This window comes from Acomys minous (assembly GCF_964271855.1).
Source record: "Acomys minous genome assembly, chromosome: 17".
Taxonomy (NCBI): Eukaryota; Metazoa; Chordata; class Mammalia; order Rodentia; family Muridae; genus Acomys; species Acomys minous.
The window spans coordinates 139,008-160,862 of NC_140500.1; the positions used below are offsets into that span (position 1 = coordinate 139,008).

The 21,855-nt window shown below is 38.8% G+C and overlaps 1 protein-coding gene across 1 annotated transcript in view; it reads left to right on the plus strand.

The window, feature by feature from the left end:
- Positions 1–216: 216 nt before the first annotated feature.
- The window catches only part of LOC311588809 (vomeronasal type-2 receptor 116-like), a gene marked incomplete at both ends in the record, with an annotated part of 41,296 nt that continues 19,657 nt past the window's right edge, over positions 217–21,855 (plus strand). Inside the window, 3 exons of the mRNA XM_084766777.1 lie at positions 217–282; positions 1,567–1,742; positions 20,452–20,743. Of these exons, the coding sequence (XP_084622903.1) occupies positions 217–282; positions 1,567–1,742; positions 20,452–20,743 (534 nt within the window). The remainder of the gene's footprint in view (positions 283–1,566; positions 1,743–20,451; positions 20,744–21,855) is intronic.

The following is a 21,855-nucleotide window of genomic DNA, read 5'->3' on the forward strand; positions in this document are numbered from 1 at the left end:
TCCACCTAGGTCATTCAGTGCAGGGATGGATGTGTGCCTAAGGTTATTTTGTAGTTTAAATTCTGATTTTCTGTATAAATGTTGTATTAAACCTAATCCCCAATTTTCCCTCTGTTATGTCAATAAAGCAGAGCACGGGAGAGAATAGAGCTGGACTTCCTGCCAGTCAGGATAGGAAGAGTTAGTAAAGGAGCCATGGGGAGAGGGCAAGGGACGATGAGGAAAGAGCTGGAGCCTAGGAAAGCTACAAACCTGCCAGTATCTCTGGGATGTTTGCTGGGAGTAAGTCAAAATTGCTTACAGGGTTAAGTACAGACTTAAACTTCTCAGATTGTGTTGTGAAGCCTTGTATTATATATATTAAAAAGGCTTCTCCTGGAAGCAGGAGCAAGACATAGACTGAAAAGCTTCAAGCCTCTTAACTGGGAAAGTCTAGAAGGGAAGCTGTGTCTAAGAAAGTGAAGTCCTTAGGAAGGAAATATACTTTGTTGATCCCTCCACATAGGAGCAGAACTGAAACTGCCTGAGATATGAAAATATCTCCAGCCAGGATATTAGTTATGCATGGCAATAAATCTTTGACTACAAATTCCACAGCACTTATCATGCCAATCTGTTAAATGACACAGATAAAATTTTATTTTACAGAGAATCATCTTTAACCAAACTGTGCTCAGTGCACATATGTATATGTATGTGTGTATGTACAAATGTATATATATGTATGTGTGTGTGTGTATATGTATATGTATGTATACTACCATTGAAAGTTAATATATTTTGCACAGCAAAAGGACCAGACACCAAAAAAGACATGATAAGTAGCCCAGGTGATCCTCCCTCTAGATGTCCTCAATGACAGTGTTTCCTTGAAAGTCTTCACCTGGGACAATTTCAAAATGGCTACCTAGGTGATCCAGCATCACAGACTGTTCCAGTCATGAATTCAGTTGAGCTGGGAACTTTCTCAGCATTTAGAGACTGGATAGAAAATGTTTCAACTAGTTTTTTTAGACTGGACAATACCACACATTTCTTCCTCCCCCGCATAAGAAAACTATGTCCCATTCCTTTGCCAGTGTGGTGGTGGACGGTTTTTGTCATACTATGGGTGACAGATTTTTGTTTTTCTTAAAGGAGTTGGTTATAAGGATGATAAGTAAAAGGTTAGATTATTGAATCTGCTTATAAACCAAAGAATATTTTAAACCTAAAATCTTATATTTATTTAGATCTTTGTATTATATTTTGTTACAACATGCTAAAGTATTGTACCTAAGTAATTATTAAAACTGCAATATTAAATTCTAGTCATTTTGAAAGCTGCTATTGTGAACTGTTTAAGATAAGTATGAAATCTATGTTAGTCTGAAAATCAAACTCATGTTCATGTTAGATATTAGTTTATTTAATTATTAAAAACATGTTTCCTAGATTGACTGATAAAATTAGCTAAAAACAAGCAATTCAGATAAATAGATACATAGATGGTCTTCAAAAAACCTCAGAGATCTACAGAATATGCCATTTAAAAATGGTAGTAAATTAAGGCTTTTTTGACCTAAGATAAGACTACTTCTGGCAACATCCCATTCTACTTCAGGGAGCATCAAAGGCTTCTTCATATTTGGCAAAATAGACACTGGGTTAGAAAAGGCAATTGTGTCAATTACATACAGAATACAGTCCAAACATGAGAAACTGGATGCAGGAGGGTTGACTGTCAAGATTTGCAGGACAAGGTAGGTAAGTCTTAATAATTCCTGCTTCACAGAAAAACTGTCAAGTATTATGGCTCAGAAGACTGAAGATGAGGCTCTAACATTACAGAAAAATTTGAATGACTGTCCAGGCAGCTAAATATCTCTATCAACACTACGCTTTTGGAAGCTGCTTGCCTTCACCTCCTACATAATTAGATAATATTTATTCCTTGTTGAATCTCATATGGAGTTGAAGACTAGATAGTTACAGTCTCATACTTAAACTTAACTTGTTTAGATGATAAAAAATTGATGGATAATAAAATATGTTTATTTATACAAATTTAAGTCTTACCTAATAATTTTCATGATTGTATATAGTTTGTTAATGTAATAAAAGTAGCCTTTTATTATATTAAAATGGAGAAATGTAGGCATAAAGTTTTGTATAGTTTAAATTCTGATTTTTCAATCTAAATGTGTAAACTCTGCTTCGCAATTGTCCCCTGATATGTCCATGAAGCATCTTACAGCCAATCAGCGAACAGGCCAGAGAATAGGGCTGGACTTCTTGCTAGACTGGAAGAGGGATTAGGGAAGGAGTGAAAGGAGAGGGCAAAGGAAGTTGAGGAGGAAGGAATTGGAGCCAAGGAAAGCTACAAAATTGCAATTATCTCTGGGATGTTGGCTGGGAGTAAGACAAAATACCTTAGAGGGTTAACTACAGACTTAAACTGTTCAGATTGTGCTATGAAGCTTTGTATTATAAAAGAGAGTTAATTATTTGGGTGATAGCTTGGTTAAGAAATAAGCTAAGAAAAACAAACACAGTTGCATAAAATAAATTCAACAGATGAGACCCTGTATCTAGAATTTATTTCCATTGATTTTTAACCACAGGATGTATTAACACCAAGAGATGCCCTAAACAATCACTTGAAATCCAGAAATAAGCTTTGTTACCTCCATTGAAGAGATGCAATTCAATTTCCCCTTGGTAAGACTGGTCAATAACCCTCCTGAAACTTGTAGTTTTTTCTTACTGTATCAACTTAACCATCAGAAACTGACTGTTGCCTTTGAGGAAGTATGAACTTCAAGTTTATTAGAATATTTGTTGTGTCTCCTAGCAGGAACAATTCTTGCTCTTGAAAAAAATATTTCTAGGCCATAGGAGCTCAAGATTTTCAGGAACAGGAAGCATAATTTTCCTAAGGGTCACTAGAGATGATATTGGAACTATTCCCCATTTCTAACTCCGTATTCCTGCACTAGTAGATCCTAGCTCTGGAATAAATGGAATATATTGCACACTTTTTCAGAGCATATACCACCCTTCTGGAGAACCCATCCCTAACCTCCAGGTTATTGCTATCAATGGATACTGTAACCGTGTTTCCAAAAGGCCATTTCAATTCCAACAAGGCAGGTGCATCAGAACAGGAGATAATTTGGCAAGACCTGTGAATTCCATGATTGTGGTCCTGTTGTCTTACTTCTCTGGCTGTGAAGTGTGTTTCTTGGTCCCCTACAATATTCTGTGGGATACCACAATAGTGAATAAAGCATTCTGTACATCCATGGATGGTAGTTTGGGCACAAGCATTATGTGCTAAATGGCAAATCCATACTCATAATAAGTATCTATGCTGTTAAGGACAAAACATTTCCCTATGGAGTAAGCGGCCCAGAGTAGTCATCTAGGCACCTGATCATCAGCTAGTCACCTCAGGAAATAGTTCCATGTCTGTTGCTCAATGTGGGTCTCTGCTGTTAGCATATCTGGCACTCTGCAGCACCTTTAGCCAGGTAAGCATTGGTGATTAGATGTTCATATTTTTAAGGTCATGCATAGCCCCTGCCTCAGCCACCATGACTATTTTGTTTATGGCTCCATTGGGTAATGACAGGATAGGCTGTAGAAAGAGGTTACCTGTCCACAGATTGTGTCATCTTATTGACTTGACGACTGAACTCCTCCTCCTCAAATGAAATCACCCTTTGATGTGCATTTTCACTGAAAACAAGGAATGTCAAACTCTTGCCCATTTGGAGAGATGTATCCACATATATCTTTTCCAGATGTCTTTCTCATAAATTTTCGAATCATTCCCTTTTAAAGTACCTGCTAGTTGAGTTAGGGGACCACTGTACCTATTGTGATTTGAACTTTGGCCAAAACTCTATTAACCACCTGGCCTTTAAAAGGCTTTACTTTATCTGAAGTGTAACAACATTTCTTGGGATCTCCTGGAATCCATATTTATTCAGAACTGGTGTCCAATGAACACAGAAATCTCTGGTTGGTTTCTATTCCCCTTGTATAATTACTCTTGTAATTATGCAGCAGGTCTATCTCGATAATGTTCCTAGAAGTTAAGAAGTAAAACTTTTTGAGAAGTTTTATCAAGATCTGTCCTCAAGGAAATCTGGAAGTCTTTTCTTAAGAGGTCCTGGATGTAAAATCACCTCAAGTCAGGAAGTTGACTTGGGTGCTTAGATTCCTTTTTATCACAATTTCATACAGCATTTTTTAATTTGTTTGAGATGTTTTCCACTTATACAGACCCAACAATGACTCAATAGGCTCCTTATCTATTATGCTGGAGTAGACAGCATCAATGGTCTCAACAATCATAAAATTCACTTGGAATGTGCTGATTGTGATGGATGAGACCATTATGGACATTCTTTGTCTCTGTTTCCCATTAGGACAACTATGATCACCTTGCCTTTGCTGACTGCTTCCGGCTACCTGGCCTGCACCACCTCAGGGCCCAGTTAAATCCACTATATTTAATTCATTCTATTATCATCTAATATCATCCAACACCAAGATGTGGCACACACAAAAAACATTAATAAAAAAAAAACCTCTTCATTTATGCTGGTGCCCTCTTTCAATTTTCTGTCTTTCCCACTACACCTGCTATGAAAACCACAGATCTTGAAAGGAGTATAACATAATCCTCAAGGAATATCACAAGTCCAAACTTTTCCTGATATGGAACTTGCCCAATAAGCACAGTGAATTTCTGGAAGCACCCAACTCTATGCTGAGGAGATCAAAGCCTTCAGAAAATGACTTCTAATATTACCTAGAAGATATTCCCTTCACCCATAGGATAATTGACGACTGTTTTCTCCTTCTTGTTATAGGGCCGCATGTTACTACATGTAAATGATAAACTGTACCGCTCTATGTAGATTAAGTATCCTGGTAGCCTTAGCCATAACAAATCAGACACATTAACCAACATAATCCCTCCATTTTGTGCAAGGCTTATAATTAAAAGCTGGCTGGCATGCTCCAGATGCTCACTCTCTTGCTCACCATTCCTCCACCATGACTGTCTGAGACTCCATTTATTACAGCAGCATCAGTGACAGGGTGGATCATCAATGGTGAAAGTGCCTTTGTATCCACTGGAGCCTGCTACCACTGCTGCTAGCTCAGTACTGACACCCGGTGTGAACAAGAATCTGGCCTAGCACCTAGACAGGCCTCACCCTGAAGTGCTCTATCTCCCTCTGATCACAAGCAGGACCTTTGGACCCTTGATCCCAAGGTCTGTTTTTGTCAGGAAGCAACCAGTGCCTGGACCAGCCTGCAGGATGTGGGATCCATGTTGCTCCCAGGACATCTCTAGGAACAGTAAACAGGAGAGAAGACAGATCGATCCACAATAGAGAGAACTGAGAAGACAGTGAACAACTGGTTAAGGAAAATCAGCTGTTAGTTGACAACTAGCTAGAGGAACTAGTTGTTGGAGAGAGGTTGAGGAACAGAGGAAAAAGAAAGGAGGTCTCTGGAATTTGTCAAGCAAAGCCTCTATGACTTTTCATGTCTGTGACAGATCCTGACCACCCACTAGCCAGATGCTAAATGACAGCTGATGCCACCAATGTGGGGGCGACAAAACCTCATGTTAGGGTGAAAAGAGGTGAGTGTCGCCCATCCTGGAAAAGTCTCCAGACTCCGAGGTAGGTGGTTCTATCTATTTTCCTACTTTGTTTTCAGTCAACACCTTTGTGAGGCACTAGGTAAGTTTGTGGAGCATCTGAAGTCTCTTGGTAAGGGTACTCCTCAATTTTGCTCAAAGGTTCCCTTACTCTCTTTATGGACCCTGACAGACAACCTGGGTGTAAGCAATGACTTTTTAACATCTCAGAATAAAAAAAAAAAAACAGAAACAACTGGTAATGTAAAGGCCTCTTAAAAGTCATTAGGACAGCTGGCAGATTCTTAAATCTGTGGGCAGGCTTCCATTGGTGGGGTATTCCAACCACTCCTGGCAAATTTGTCTCAAAAATATTGACTGTTACCACAATATTACCTATCTTTATCTATCATCATGAGGAACAATTCATCATATAGGAAAGGCCCTCATGTTAAGTGGATATGTAACTGCTTAAAAGTACATGGCATAAACAGACGAAAACCAAATCTCCTCATTTTGGGAGGAGGTACTTCAGGCAGCACCTCACAAGGCCATGGTTATATTTATGACTCTGACTTGTTGACCCAGTCTTATCTCTTACTCAAAATCAAAACAATCAGGGATGAAAAACCTCCCCCAAGGTAATCCCACTCAGGAACAGTCATAGGGGAGGGGAATAAGGGGAAAATGGGAGGGAGGGAAGAATGGGAGGATACAAGGGATGGGATAACCATTGAGATGTAACAAGAATAAATTAATAAAGTAAAACTAAACAAAAAACAAAACAAAACAAAAAAAACTCCCCCAAATTTCAGCTCATCTTTACCCTAATCTGTCACCACCTAGAACCAACTGCAGGTCCTGCCAAAAATGCTGCTTCTTCCCAACCAGTGGAGTCTGAGAATCAGGGCTTTAAGCCCCTCCCTGACTGAGATCTTGCAGTCCTAGCTGAATCCTTATGTGAATTTAAAACCAAATATCTCTGAGATTTTAAAATTATATACCCACCCATAACAGCCTATAAGTTCTGGGGTGTATCTGCAAACCGCTGGCCCCACCCTCCCTAGTTCCTTAATTCAACAGCCCAGATACCTGCAGGACTCCATAATAAAAGTGGGCAACTTTTCCCCTCCCAGTCCTCTACCTCCTGCCAAAGCAGAGGAAATGGTCCCTGCTTCTGCTTCTCATAGGCAACAAAACCACACTCTTAAAAATCCCACTAAAAAGTACAAAAAGAGAAGCTAAATAACTCCACAGTTTTCACCCACAACCCATCCTCTACTATGCATCATCTTTGCAATCTCTGTGATTCTGTTGTAAAAACAAAACAAACAAACTAAAAAACAAACTCAAATCAAAAGCCTGGGGAGCTCGTGACTCCAATTTGTAGCCAGAAATTGAGGAATCCCAAGGATTCCCAGGTAATATCATCCCTATGAGAAATCAGGACCCAGATGACATCCCATGGGGACTTGATAAACTTTTTAACCAGGAACCCTTTTCTACAGAACAGCACAGGACATGACCAACAGGTTTTTGTGACCCGAGGTCTCTGTGCAATTCAGGTAGAGAATAGAGCAATCCCTCCCTCTGGCTCACAGACACCACCTGACCAGTGGTTGTGAGTTCCTTATAACACCACTGTGTGTGCAAGATCACAGCAGCCATCTTTTTATGCCTCTTGGCACACCTCAGTGCACATCCGCAGTAGCACAGCTCAATCTACCACAGTGCCAGTCTGAAGGATCAGGCATTCAGCTGTTCCTGAAGCAGACATTTTTGTCCACCTGAACAAAACCAGGCTCCTTCCTCTGTTTCCATCTGTTTCAGGGCTCCCTGCCAGACCCTCCCCCCCATTACCAGATGCTCACAAAACAGCCACTGATCTGCCCAAGTTTGACCAGGCCATTCTTTCTGTCTGGCTTGGGCTCCACTCAGCCCTTAACACTTTTCTGCCATTTCCCACCAGGCAGCTAAGACAGGGACAAGGAGCAAAGGCCCAGCCCTCCTTGCACCATCCCCAGCCTCACTCACAGTCCTTTCTGCTGTGTGCATGAGTATCAAGCCTGTTATGTGCCATGGGCAAGAAGGCACCATGGCAGACTGCCAGCTCTTTCCCAGGTTACAGCACAGGTGTCAGCAGCAACAGCAACCGACCCAAACCAGGCCCTTTCCATAGATTGCACTGGAGGAAGGAGGATGTCAGAATCCCCTGGGAATCCTGACTACCTCTCCATTTCCAGGTTTGAATTGGGGTGAAGACACCAGGCTGCAGGTTTCCCAAAAGTTTGTTAAAATACTTATTTTTCCTCACAATTCACCCCTTTAATCTCAAATTGCTTACAAGGCTTGAGAGGCCCAATTAAATACACTGAGCATGGGATCTCCACACGATCGGCTACTCTGTGCCTCAGCCATCTGTATCAGTGTTGCTCAGTTAGCAATAGCACAGACATCCCACCCAATGTCCTTTCTTATGTAACAGATATCAAAGATTGTTTTTTCTATCCCTTTCCACCATCAAGACTGTGAATACTTTGCACTTTCAGTACCCCCACCCTCATTAACAGGGACAGAGGAGACTCAAGCTAACAGCCCAATCCTTTTCCAGGAAGCTGTGGTCAATGCATTAAAACCTCACTTAGAGAAAGGACTCGATATACATCTTGGTATGGGGAGGTCTTCCATCTCCCTCTTCACAACTTAATGACCAACTATTACCTTCCCTGTCTACCCTAGGATATAAAATACCGTACCTCACAAATTACCACTTATTTCACCCATCACATTTTACAAAACAGACATTATCCTCACCTCAGGAATCCACATTAAACCCACTCTTCTCTCAGAGGGACTGGATAACTCAACTGAAGGCCAAGGAATCAATTCTCTGCTACCTCATTATTCCTTTAGAGTTTCTCACCACACCCTGTGACCCCAATATAGCCAGGCTAGCAGCCTGAATGTTTTTCCTCATTCCAGTGGCCCCTAAGGTTTTCTCACCATGACTCATGGCTCCAGATAGCTAGGTGACTAGCCTAAAAGCTACAGAAAAGAGAAAGATGCTATCCTCAATACAACAATACTTTTAACTGTAAAAGTATTTACAGATTGCAGTCAACGGTAATACTAACATAACTTGGGTCCATTTCAAAGGTCAAACAAGCTAAGTCAACGACTGTTAGAACTAGTTTAATTTTCACAGACAAGCCATTGCTGGCTAGGTCAGATATATAACATGTTTCATTTCTCATTTCTTCTTTAAGAGGGTATGATTCCAAGTCCTTCTTCCTGCTTTCCTAACTTCAGCATAGGTAATTGCCCAATTAAAGGATGCCAAACCAGGAGTAAGGTTCTTTTACACCAGATTGTAGCTCCCTCCCTCTTTGTCTCCAGATCTCATTCTCTCTCCCTCCTCTAGTCATCAGCAGGGGGAGCACCCCTCCCTAATATCTGAACTCATCCTAATAAGTCTCACTTGTACTACCTGTATTCTCTTTCTCTGTGGCCTGGCAAGGCTGCCCTGCAGGGGGGAAGTGATCAATGTTAAGGGGCCAGAGTCCATGTCAGAAGTAGCCCCTACTCACAATATTATGGGACTCACAAGGATACTGTGCTGCTTATTGACAACATCTGAGCAGAGTGTTGATGTCCCTGCCATGCATGCATGGTCCTTGGTTGGTGCATCAGTCTCTGCAGCAACACCCTCCACAACTCAGATTTTTAAAATGTATATTTTATTTATTATAATTTACTTACAGTACATACTGATTGTTATCCCCTCCCTCTTATCTTTCCATTTCCTCGCACCCTCCCTCTTCTGACTATTCTCCTCCTCTAGACCTCTGGTAACAGCCTATGAGTTTTCAGCAGGATAGCCTGTGTCCCCTTCCTCTGTGTTCTCACTAGGCCTTCTTACCAAAGGGCAGTGACCAAATCATGGGCACTGGAGTATATGTCAGAGGTTCAGCAACAGTGGCCCCTCTCTGCTTTGTCGAGAATCAGTAGTCTATTGGCTACATCTGAACAAGGGTTCTTGGTTCTCTGCATGCATTGTGCTTGACTTGTACATCAACTTCTGCAGGCCCACCTGTGCCCAGACATGCAGGCCTAGATGGTCTCCCTGTGCAGCTCTGGTCCCTCCAGGACCTTGTAGCCCCCAACTCATCCCTACAACTCTCGTGCTCTGCTAAGAATCCAGCTTTGAGTCCCAGTATCTGTCCCAAGCTCCAACTGGATGGAGTCTCTCAGAGGACTATCTATTTGGGGCTAATATCCACTTGTAAATGACCCAACAATAAGCCAGGCATGGTGGCACCTGGCTTTAATCCCACAACTCAGGGAGGCAGAGGCAGGTGGACCACTGTGCATTTAAAACTAGCCTAGTCTTCAAAGACAGTCAAGGCTACACAGAGAAACCCTGTCTTGAAAAACAAACAAACAAACAAACACAAAGACCCAACAAGAGTAGTGTGCATAACTACTCTGAAACTAGAAAAAGTACTCTCATCAACTCTTCCTCATTGATTCTTAGAAAGGCTTCTTGGGACAAACACCAATTCTCTTCACTATATTTTGAGAGTTACTGGGTTACTATGGTTCTCTCCTATCTCTGCAACTGTTTTGTCATGTAATGTATTAATAATTTTAAAAAACCAAGTGTTACAGTAAAATGTATCTGTTCAGCCTACAAAGCAAATAACTGACACAAAGAGACAGAAATGTAATTCAAAGCTGCAAGCACTAAGCCAGACAGAATCTAAACTGTTACTTGTTAAACAATAAACTAAACTACTTTAATCGTCATAACCTACATATACCCCAAGCACTTGCCGATCTGATCCTCAGTGGCTTCTCTCCTCCTACTCTCCATCAACTCTCAACTCTCAACTGCTAACTAAATTCTTGGCTTCTCCACTCTCCAGGAAGTCCCACCTTCCAATTCCTGTCCTTCTGCCCTGCTGATTGGCTAACCAGTGCTTTGTTGACAGTTGTTACATCCACTAAAGACAGTGATTCACAAAAAATTCTAATTTTTTACTTTACCTCCCTCTCCCTTCTACCACCCCCTCATGATCTTGATGTCTATTGTGCAATTAAGAAGCCTGCTTTCATGGTAATGATTGGCAGCCAGAGAGAAGGTATCTTATGGGCTAGGCAGAGAGGAAAGATCTAGGCAGTCTGTGAAAGCTATGGCACCATGATAGAAGTTTCTCCAAACATTGTGTCTTAGTTAGTATTAGCTGTCAAATTGACACAGCCTAGAATTAACTGAAAAAAAAATCTCAGTGGAGTAATTGTGTCTTTATAAAGTTGTTCTATGCACATATCTGTGATATGGACATGTCTTTTTTAATTATTTATTCATATTACATCTCAATTGTTAGCCCTTCCCTTGTATCCTCCTATCCCTCCCCCCTCCTGCTTCCCCCTTCTCCCCTCCCCTACGTCTGTGACTGAGGGAGATCTCCTCCCCCTGTATATGTTCCTAGGGTATCGAGTCTCTTCCTGGTAACTTGCTATCCTTCCTCTGAGTGCCACCAGGCCTCTCCATCCATGGGATATGATCAGAAAAGGAGCACCAGAGTTCATGTGAGAGTCAGATCCCACTCTCCACTCAACGGTGGAGAATATCCTGTTTATTGGCTAGGTCTGGGTAGGGGTTCGAAGTTTACTGCCTACATTCTCCTTGGCTGGTGCCTTAGTTTGAGGAGGACCCCAGGACCAGATCTGCCTGTCTTAAAGTTCTTCTTGTAGGTCTCCAGGACCCTGTGGATCCTTCTATTTCTCCATTCTTCCAGGCTACTCTCACCTAAAGTCTCAATAGGATGGATATGGACATGTCTTTATTGATAATTTGGTAGGTCATTCCTGCCCACTATTGGCAGTACCATTCCCTAGGCAAGTGGTCATCAGTTGAATGAAGAAGCTAGCTTATCATCAGGCTAGCAAGAAAGTCAGCCTGAAGCATTCCTCCATATTTCTTGCTCTAGTTTTAGCTGTGATTAATAGTCCTGCCTTAACTTCTCCCAAGAACAGGCCTCTGACCTAAAAGTGTAAATAGAAATATACTCTTTATTCCCCCTAAATTGTTTTAGTCGTGATATTTCCCACTGCAACAGAAAAAACTAGGATACCTTGTTACATCACAAAATTCTAGGCCATTTGAAGAGAGAAGTATCTTCAAATAGCTGTCTCTACAATTATTGAAACCTATGTTGGGATATAGAAAACTTAAGAAGTTCATAAAGATTTTAAATCTAGCCCAGAAAACACATTCATAATAATGTTGAGATTGTTTCACCACGACAGTGATTTTTTTAAATTTACTCAAGAATCCACAGCTGAGAACTCTGGTATGATACTCTTTCCATACATTTTTTTTTCCTGAGGAGAACCCAAATGAGCAAAAGTAATTGGTTTTCATCAACTTTTAACATCCTTCAGGGACACTGAGCAACCTAAATGCAATGTTTGGTACTTGTAGTCACTGTACAGAGATTGTTTTCTATAAACAAAATTTGCTTCTGTCAAAGAGTAGAACAGGAGGATGTTTGAAGAAAAACTACTAACTACTAAGTACACTATTCTGTAGTTGGAGCACAGAATAAAAACTAACCTGGAAAAAGTCCATGTTGAGACATAAAACCTGCCCAGATACAAAACAGCTTCTCAGCTCTGTTTCTTTATGAACTTATTTTGCATCAATATGAACTTAAAATAACCTTGTTTGTGAGTAACAGTTAAGGCCTTAAGTTGAGGAGTAGGTACAATAATCTTTCTTTTCTGTCATCCCTATCTATTTCTATATTCCCCCTTCTTTCTTTTCCACCCTTATTTCTAGATCTAAGAAAGAAGAATAAAGGAAAAAAATGAGAAATCCCTGAGTCCAACCTTGTTTTCTATCCAAATAAGAGCAATAATAACATAAAGCGAACTCCCAATGAAGATAAACATCCATAGCCCAAGAAAAACACCATTTATTATTGTAGAGTTTTAATGTTTCATTTGGGTTTTGTTCACTCTATTCTCCATCTTTTCTTAGGGGAGTCAATTTATTTTGGAGGAGGGGTACCTATTCATTACCATATCAAAATATATAGTGCATTCACTGCCCTAAACTGCTGGTGGATAGAAATAGAGCTCTGATCAAGATAGCTTCCCTCGTTACGTCACGTCAAAGGACACATTGTGATGCATTCAAGTTATTATACTTGTGACAGAACTGAGAAGAACTTCTCACACAGTGATGTTTTCAGAGCAGGGTAAATGGTGGATGAGGTCTACATGCAGGGGTGGCTCATAAGTACACCTGTACCTAGTGATTGATAAAGGAAGTAGTAAGTAGATAATTTGGAAGTGATGAAAGCAGCAGGACTATTGGTCTTTTCCAAAGTGAGTAATAAAAAATTGTATTAGGTATAGACATCTTAGTGATCTCCAGACACAGATGTATCATAGAATAATATTCGGGGACACTTATAGCCAGGAAGAAGAGGGGACCTCACTGGTTGTTTTTGGTTTGGAAAAGCATGGCCCACTGATTTTGTCTGTGTGTGTCTGCCATGGGCATTTTCTGACCTTCTCCCAATTCACTTACCATGGCAACCTCTGATGCTGTTTTCATCAGCCAAAGGTGTTGTCACATGAAAAGTTTCCTGCCTCAAGTTTGTCCAAAACAGCCTAATAGGGAAATTGATCCCTGAGCTCTGATGTTTGTCTTCTTGGCTGAAATCATGATGCCTGTGGCTAAAGAAGAAAATACAAAATAGAGCTTCTCACTTATTCTTAAGCTGAAAACAGGGACGCAGATGTAGAGAGAGTCTAAGGGAAAAAAGACTTTCAGAACTCACAATGGCAGTGGAAGAAGTATCAGGAAAAACTGTGTGCTGATTAGTGTGACAGCTGCACCCAGTAACATAGTGAGAAGCACACATGCTCACAAACACTTGAGATCAATATATACCTGATGGACATCATTAGGTATGTATCTATCTGTCTTGTGCCTGGGCAGATGCACATGTTAATAGGATGTTCTTGATTTTCATCTTTGGGCTTCTGTATATTCCCAATTTTGTGTGTGATTCAACTAGCAGTCACTGCTATGCAAATATTGGTGAATATCTTTTCCATGAAGGAGATATGCAGATTTGTGCATTTATTCCTCTTGCGGACATCCATGAAGAAAAATATATTAAATATGAATATGTGCCACATCACTTTCAGAACCTTAATGTATGGTAAGTACAATTATTCATCCTCAGGGTTGAAGATTCCTGAGACTAAAAGAATGTATGGATTAAAACTTTCTTGAATTTTTCACAACTTCTCTTTTCCATTCTCAAACCATTTCAAACATATTTTCATGTGTACTTCTTTTCGTCTTTCAAGGAAAAGTAACAATTTTGATGCCTGGAGTGCCTAGAAAGTCTTGACTATGTTACATGTAGCTGAATTCAGAACAGGACTGTCACTATTAATATTAGGATGCATTTCACTTCTCTACACATGTCTTTGTGTATATCCTTTTGTAATATTTCAATGTTTCTTTGTTAAATGTGTTTATTCTCAAACAGATTTTATATATTTTTATTAATTTTTTACACATGTATTCATATTATTACATTTATATACAATAAATTAACTATAGTAAGAAGAACCATGACACAGTCAGGAATTATATAAATGTTACATTCTTAGTGTTTTGGTTATTTTATTTGGCACCCATATAACTCAATTACAATACAAGGTTTACTTCCAATATTTTTAAAGTTCTATTGCAGGCTGTTTAAGATAAATGAGTTATACATATTTTAATGTATACCTGTTGGCCGTATATGTTTCCAGTGCTTCCCTCGTTTGTATGGATGTGATCACCAAAAAGATACTCTTGATGTGAGGGTGGCCACATAAGGCCTTTATTTTTAGATTTACATAAATATGCAAGGTTAAGGAATAGTGTCAAGAGAAGTCTGATTTCCTTTAACAAATGACAAATATTCAAGTGTGTCTCTTTATAAGGGAAATATATTGTGGCTATCTTATATAGACATCCCAAATCTCAATGTATAAATTTTAAAAAACATGAAATAGAGCAATTGAGCTTGTAAGATGTTTGAACACATGAGAAAATTGTTATGAGGACAATAGGCAGAAATTTACAAGAAAACTATCCTTCTTAAGGTAAATTGTGCTCAGTGTGACAGTGCTGTGTAATTCTTAACACCATGGTGGGGTGTTAAGTAAAACTGCAGGAATGGTGGAGGAAGGAATGTGTTCATATATAAAATTTATGGGATGTTTGGGGGTCTTGACACATTTCATTGGAAACTAACATAACAAAGATGGTCACGGTACCAAAATTTTCTGTGTAGATGAAAACATTTATATCTCAATGCAGTGATTAAAGTTAGATCCAAATTCTTAAGGGTCATATCTCAAATAAGATCATAAATTTGTCTGATAAACTTAGCAGACTGAGGACTTTGGATGCTGGTTGGAGCCCCTTCTACTACATCATAACTAATGCCTCTTGTTACTCTCTTTTTTTTGCTCTCTTAGTTTTCAGTAGCTCAGGCACAAATGTACATCTGTATGAATTTTTCTTTTGTCACCCTGCAATAAGCATATATATATGAAAAGAATATACTTTCAGTTATGTGAGCCCGAGTGTCTGGCTTGTTTCATTTGTTTTTTCAAGTCAAGTACACTTTACTTTCTAAATGTACTACTGTAATTACAGCCTTCCCTTGTGTGGGTTGATCCCTAGTAGTGACAACAGTAAAGAAACTGAACATCTCTCCTCCAGTAACTATCGAATCTCATGAGCATGGCTGTTAGGGGTTAGACTTCATGTCCATTTCCTTTTCCATACTGGCATTTTGTCATGTTTAAGCATACATAATCTTGCTCATACTTTCATAATCATTCTGTGTTAAATGTGCAACTATGTGCACAGAACATATTCCTACCTTGAAGTTATCCTCAAAGCCTCTGGCCCTGACAATCTTCCCACTTCCCTTTAACCATGATCCATCAGCCTTGTTTGTATGGGTGTGATATGTAAGCCACAATTATGACTGAGAACATGATAGTCTTCTATTATCTGTACCATGATCAGTCCTCAGTTTCTGTATTATTTGCCGTGTACTGCAAAAGGAAGCTGCTCTGGTGAGGGCTGAGGGATGCACTAACTAATGGTAAAGCAATAAGACATTAGGAGTTGATTTCCACTGTGTGCATTTAGAAGACTAACAGTCCTACGTTCTCTCCTTGGGTCTATGACCTACTCAGTAACACACTCTGTCCATTTCTATAGTGCCAAGCAGTGGTTCCATGTCATCTGGGGGACTTTAACCAAATCAGACAAAGGTATTTCAACATATAACATGTGTACCCAATTTAACTTCAGAGGGACTATCATATAAGGCCTGTTGTTCCTGGATCCCTCATGGTTTTATGATGGGTGACAGTGATAGTTACCTTTATTTTCTTTGGTGGCATGCATAGAACCTTTCAGCCAGGAAAGATAGGCATCCAGGTGAGTACCAGTTTTATTTCATCATGTTACCTAATTCAAATACCTAGTATTCTCTACAGGATCCAATCTGGTACCTTCCTAATATTCTACTTTCTTTTTAATGTTTTATTTTTATTTTATTTTTAATTTGTTCACTTTACATCTCAATTGTAGCCCCTTCTCCCCATGATTCCCAGTCTCACACTCCCTCCCTCATGCTGCTCCGTCTTCCTCTCACCTAGTCATCAAAAGGGGAAGCCCCCTCTCCTCTCATGTGACCTCAGCCTATCAAGTCTCATCTGGACTGCTTGTGATTACTTCCTCAGTATCTGGCATGGCTGCCTGCCACTGGGAGGTGTTCAATGAGTGGTCACCAGAGTCCATGTTGAAGTAACCCCTACTCCACCTTGGTAGAACCACAAGGTGACTCTGCTGCCTATGAACTACATCTGAGCAGAAGTCCTCAGCATGCATGGTCCTTGCTTGATGTATCACTCTCTGCAGCAGCCCCTACCACCCGCCCAAATTTGTTGGCTTCTTTGGACTCCTTATGGAGCACCTGTCTACTCCAGGTCCTTCTATCTCCCAAGTCTTCCCTAAGACTCCCTCCTCTCAACTCCAAAGTGTGGCTGTGATTCTCAGCATCTTCCTTGATCCCTTCCTGGGTGGAGTACTATATTAATGAGATATGTAGGGAGTGGGAATTGTTGCCTAGTTCCTGATTTTTCTGGAACTTGTTTGCATTTGTCTCCATTTAATTTGATGTTGGCTATCTGCTTGCAGTGTTTAGCCTTTATGATGCTTATGTATGTGCCTTGATCTCTCTGAAACATGAATGGGTGGTGGATTTTGTCAAATGCTTTCTTGTCATCTAAGGAGATGATCATGTTTTTTCTTTCAGTTTGTTTATGTGGTAGATTACATTGATTGACTACTGTATATTGAATGATCCCTGCATGCCTGGTACAAAGATTACTTGGTCATGGTGCATGATATTTTTAACATGTTCTTGGATTAAGTTTGTTAATATTTTATTAAATGTACTTGAATTAACTTTCATAATAGAAATTTGCCTGGAATTCTCTTTCTTTCTTGGGCCTTTGTGTGGTTCAGGTATCAAGGTGACTGTGGCCTCATACACCGAGTTTGTTAATGTTCCTTCCATTTCTATTTTTTGAAATAGTTTGAAGAGAATTTGTATTAGCTCTTCTTTTCAGGTATGGGAGAATTCTGTGCTGAAGCCATCTGACTCTGGGAGTTTTATGGATTGGGGGCATTGGATGATTGCTTCTATTTCAACAGGAGATATAGGACTATTTAATTTGTTCACATGATCTTGATTCAGCTTCAGGAAATGGCCTCTATCAAAATTGTCCCTTACATGTAGATTTCCAAATTTTGTGTCATGTAGCCTTTTGAAGTATGACTAAATGATTCTTTGGATTTTCATGGTGTCTGTTGTTATATCTTTCTTTTCAGTTCTGATTTTGTTGATTTGGGTATTGTTTCTCTGCCTTTTAGTTTGGCTAAGAGTTTGTTTATCTTGTTGATTTTCTTAAAGAACCAGCTATTGGTTCCATTCATTCTCTGAATTGTTCACTTTGTTTCTAATTTTTAGATGTCTGCCCTGAATTTGATTTTTTTCCAGCTTTCTAGTCCTCTTGGGTATTTCTGCTTCTTTTTCTAGATCTTCTAAATGTGCCAATGTGCCATTAAGTTGCTTGTATGAGATGTTTCTCTTTATAAAGGCCATTAGTGCTATGAACTCTCCTATTAACACTGCTTTCCTTGTGTCTTCATAAGGTGTTTATGTTGTTTAATCATTTTCATGGAATTGTAGGAAGTCCCTAATTTCTTGTTTTATTCCTTCCCTGACCCAGTTGTCATTGAGTGAACAGTTGTTCTGTTTCCATATATGTGTGGGCTTTTTTGTTATTTCTGTTGTTATTGAGGTCCAGCTTTAGGCTATGGAGGCCAAAGGTACAAGGTATTATTTAAATCTTCTTGTTTCTGTTGAGGCTTGTGTTATGACCTACTATATGCTCAAAAGCATATAGTAGGACCTTGGAGAAGGTCCTGTGAAGTACTGAGAAGAAGTTACACCTTTTGTGTTTGTGTAAAAAGTTCTGAAAATATCTGTTAGGTCCATTTGATTTATGACATCTATTAATATCATTATTTCTCAGTTTATCTTCTGTTCTGTTGACCTATCCTTTGTTGAGAGGGAGAGGTTGAAGTCTCCCATTATTAATGTGTGGAAATCAACGCATGGTTTAAACTTCATTAATTTTTCTATAGCAAATGTGTGCACTTAGATTTGGGGCATAGATGTTCAAAATTGTGATGTCATCTAGGTTGACTTATCCTTATGTGACTATGTCCTTCCTTGTCTCTTTTGATTAAGTTTGGATAAAAGTCTATTTAATAGATATCAAACTGGTTCCTCTAGCTTGTTTTTGTCAGTTTGCTTGGAAGACATTCTTCTAGCCCATGACTCTCAGGTAATGTCTATCTTTGTTGCTGAGGTGTTTTTCTTGTATGAACCAAAATGTTGGGTCCTCTTTATGCATCCATTCTGTTATTCTCTGTCTTTATTGGAGAGTAGAAACTACAGTGTTAAGAAAGATTAATGACCAGTGACTGCTAGGTTCTTTTATTATTATATTGGTTGTGGTACTGTATATATGTGCTTATCTAATTTCTGTTTGCTAAAGTGAAGTTACCTATGTCCAGTGTTTTCCTAGTTGTAGTTAACCTCCTTAGGCTGGAGTTTCCCTCATAGTATCTCCTGTAGGGCTGAGTTTGTAGATAGGTACTGTTTAAATTTGTTTTTGTTGTGGAATATCTTGCTTTTTCCATCTATGGTTATTGAAAATTTGCTTCATATACTAGTCTGGACTCTCATATGTGTTCTCTTAGAGTCTGTAAGACATCTGGCCAGGCCCTTCGGATTTTACAGTTTCTGCTGAAAAATATTTAACCTTCTTAATGTGACTCAGAATGTTTACTCTAGTTATGTACAATTCACCAAGATTACAGACCTCTAGTTTGTTTAAATTGGTACTTTGTATTTTAATTTTGAGAGTTAGTATAATAGCTTTTAATTAAAATATTTTAATTTTTGTGGTTTTCATTTCATCTTGGTAAATACAATTGAATCCTTTTGGTTTTTTGTTTGTTTTGAGACAGTGTTTCTCTGCATAGCCTTGGATATCCTAGGCTCAAATTCTAGACCAGGCTATCCTTGAACTCACAATGATCCACCTGCCTCTGCTTCCCGAGAGCTAGGATTGAAGGCATGTGACTCCATGACTGGCTACAGTTGAATCCTTTACTATTCATTTTTAATTATAATATATACTAAATGTTTTGTTGCATTTCATTTTGTGTGAAACTTCTAGAGAAATCTATTAATTTCAAAAGAAACATACCTCATTGCATGCAATCTGTAAATCTCAGCAGCATCCCTGAAAAGGACTATACAGAAGGTAATAAAATATATAATTTCTTGGGCCAGCATGTGTGTCAGATATGTAGCAGACCAGTAACAATCAAAAGGGGAAATGGTTTAAAAAAATAAGGGAAACACAAGAATCAGAAATGCAATAATTTCTTGAAGCAAGCAAGCAAATAAGCAAAGGAACACGAACTTAAAACAAGAACAATGCAAAAACCAAAAGAAATAAAAACAAATATATGTGACTAAAAGGACAGAATTTTGCAGAATTAAAAAGTTATATCTAGAGGTACTCTGTCTCTTTTTTTTTCAGGTATGTTTAATGAAGGTTTAACATCTTATTCTATATATCTTTCCAAAATACAAAGATAAATTGCTTTTCTGTGAAACCCTACAATATTTTAATATTGAGTATTTCTATATCCAACTGAAGGAGATTGTCACAGAAAACAAGGTGATTGGATGAAGATAAACTGATTTTTTTTTATAATTGTAGAAGCTGAAGGTCTTAGATCCTGATATCAAAGTTCTGATATTTTGTCAGACTCTAATTTCTTATTCATGGACAGGTTTTTTCCCATAAAAGACTAAGAAAGCCATTTAATAATAAATTAAAATCTCAGAGCTCATAATTAATGAGTACTAATACTGTAGAATTTTACTTAATCCTATTTAATTATACATTCTTCTAATTTTAGCCATTCATGAAAAGATATTAAAAACTGGATTTTAAAAAGATATTGGGATTTGGATTAAAAAAGCCATTGGACTAAATAGGAAGGTTCGATGGTCTATGCCTTTATTCTGTGTAATTTTATGGAATTTGTGCAGGTATAATTTTAAGAACTACCAGGTGTTTCTGGCCCTGATATTTGCCATTGAGGAGGTCAACAGGAACCCCTATCTTCTACCCAACACAACTCTGGGCTTTGACCTTTATTCTACTTTACATTCTGAAAGGGATAGTTTTGATTTTTTCATGTTCTGGTTAACACGGCTCATCAATCCCATTGTTAATTACAACTGTGGAGAGAAGAAAACATCACTTGCTGCATTCACAGGAACACCAATGTCAACATCTTCCTATATTGTTTCACTGCTACAACTCTACAACATACCTCAGGTGGGTGAGGTGCCAATGTCTGTCTTTGCTCTGGCAAGTCCAGGGTTGGATTTCTGGTACTGGATGCAGAATCTCCATTCATTTTATCTCAGGCAACTAATTAGGATTTAAAGAAGAATGATGGGAGGGAGCCCAGAGTTCCTTCTCTAGTCACTGTCTGTACTGCAGCTAAGGAGGGGAACTCAATCTGACCACAAGTTTCCTATATCCGGGGCTGCAAATTCAAATTCTAGCAAAAACAAAAAACAACCACAAAAAAAACCCCAAAACAAACAAACAAAAAACCCACAAACCTGAGAACATAATTAAAGGAGGCTTCTTGTTCTATAGATAGGCTCTTTTGTGGAGATCTCTGGAAAGCTAACGTATGCCTGTTTGTACATGATAGATATTGGGGAACCCTGAGCCTATTCACTTATTTCTGAATCCATGGTGAAATAATAAGAAAGAAACAGAAAATAGACAACATACACACACACACACACACACACACACACACACACAAACACACACATTCAAGAGAATATGTGGATAAAATTAAACATCTTAATTTCAATTCCGTTTATTCTTGGTCACCATATTTACACTTATAAGAAAAAGAATTGCCTCATAGTAAAAAGATACAATTAAAGACAAAAAACAGATAAATGCTAAAATACAACAGCTTACATGTCTTAAAATTCAATTTTTCTTCTCTACGTGTCCATTAAATAAGCTCTTGGTCAGTTCAGAATGACAATGTTTGACAAGGAATAAAGCTTAACAGGGTCTAAGTTACAAGATTATATGTCTTTTCCATTAGGACCAACCTGGCTACACAATGTCCAGTTTTCTCTTAGTTTATAGTAAATTCAGGACAATAATTTTATCTTTCTTTCATTTCAAGAAAGAAAGTAAATTTAAAATGACAGCATATAATACCGTAAGGTGACAGGGTGTAAGAGATTATAACAGAAGAGTTTGTACATTCAGACATTAGAGTTTATACTGAATTTAGACATACTCAGGTAGCTCCATCATATTATGGGTTCATGAGAAGGTTAGGCCAACTTGTGAATATTTATGGAGAATACCAAGATACATGGTGCCATCTGGAATAAAAGCTTATCTGA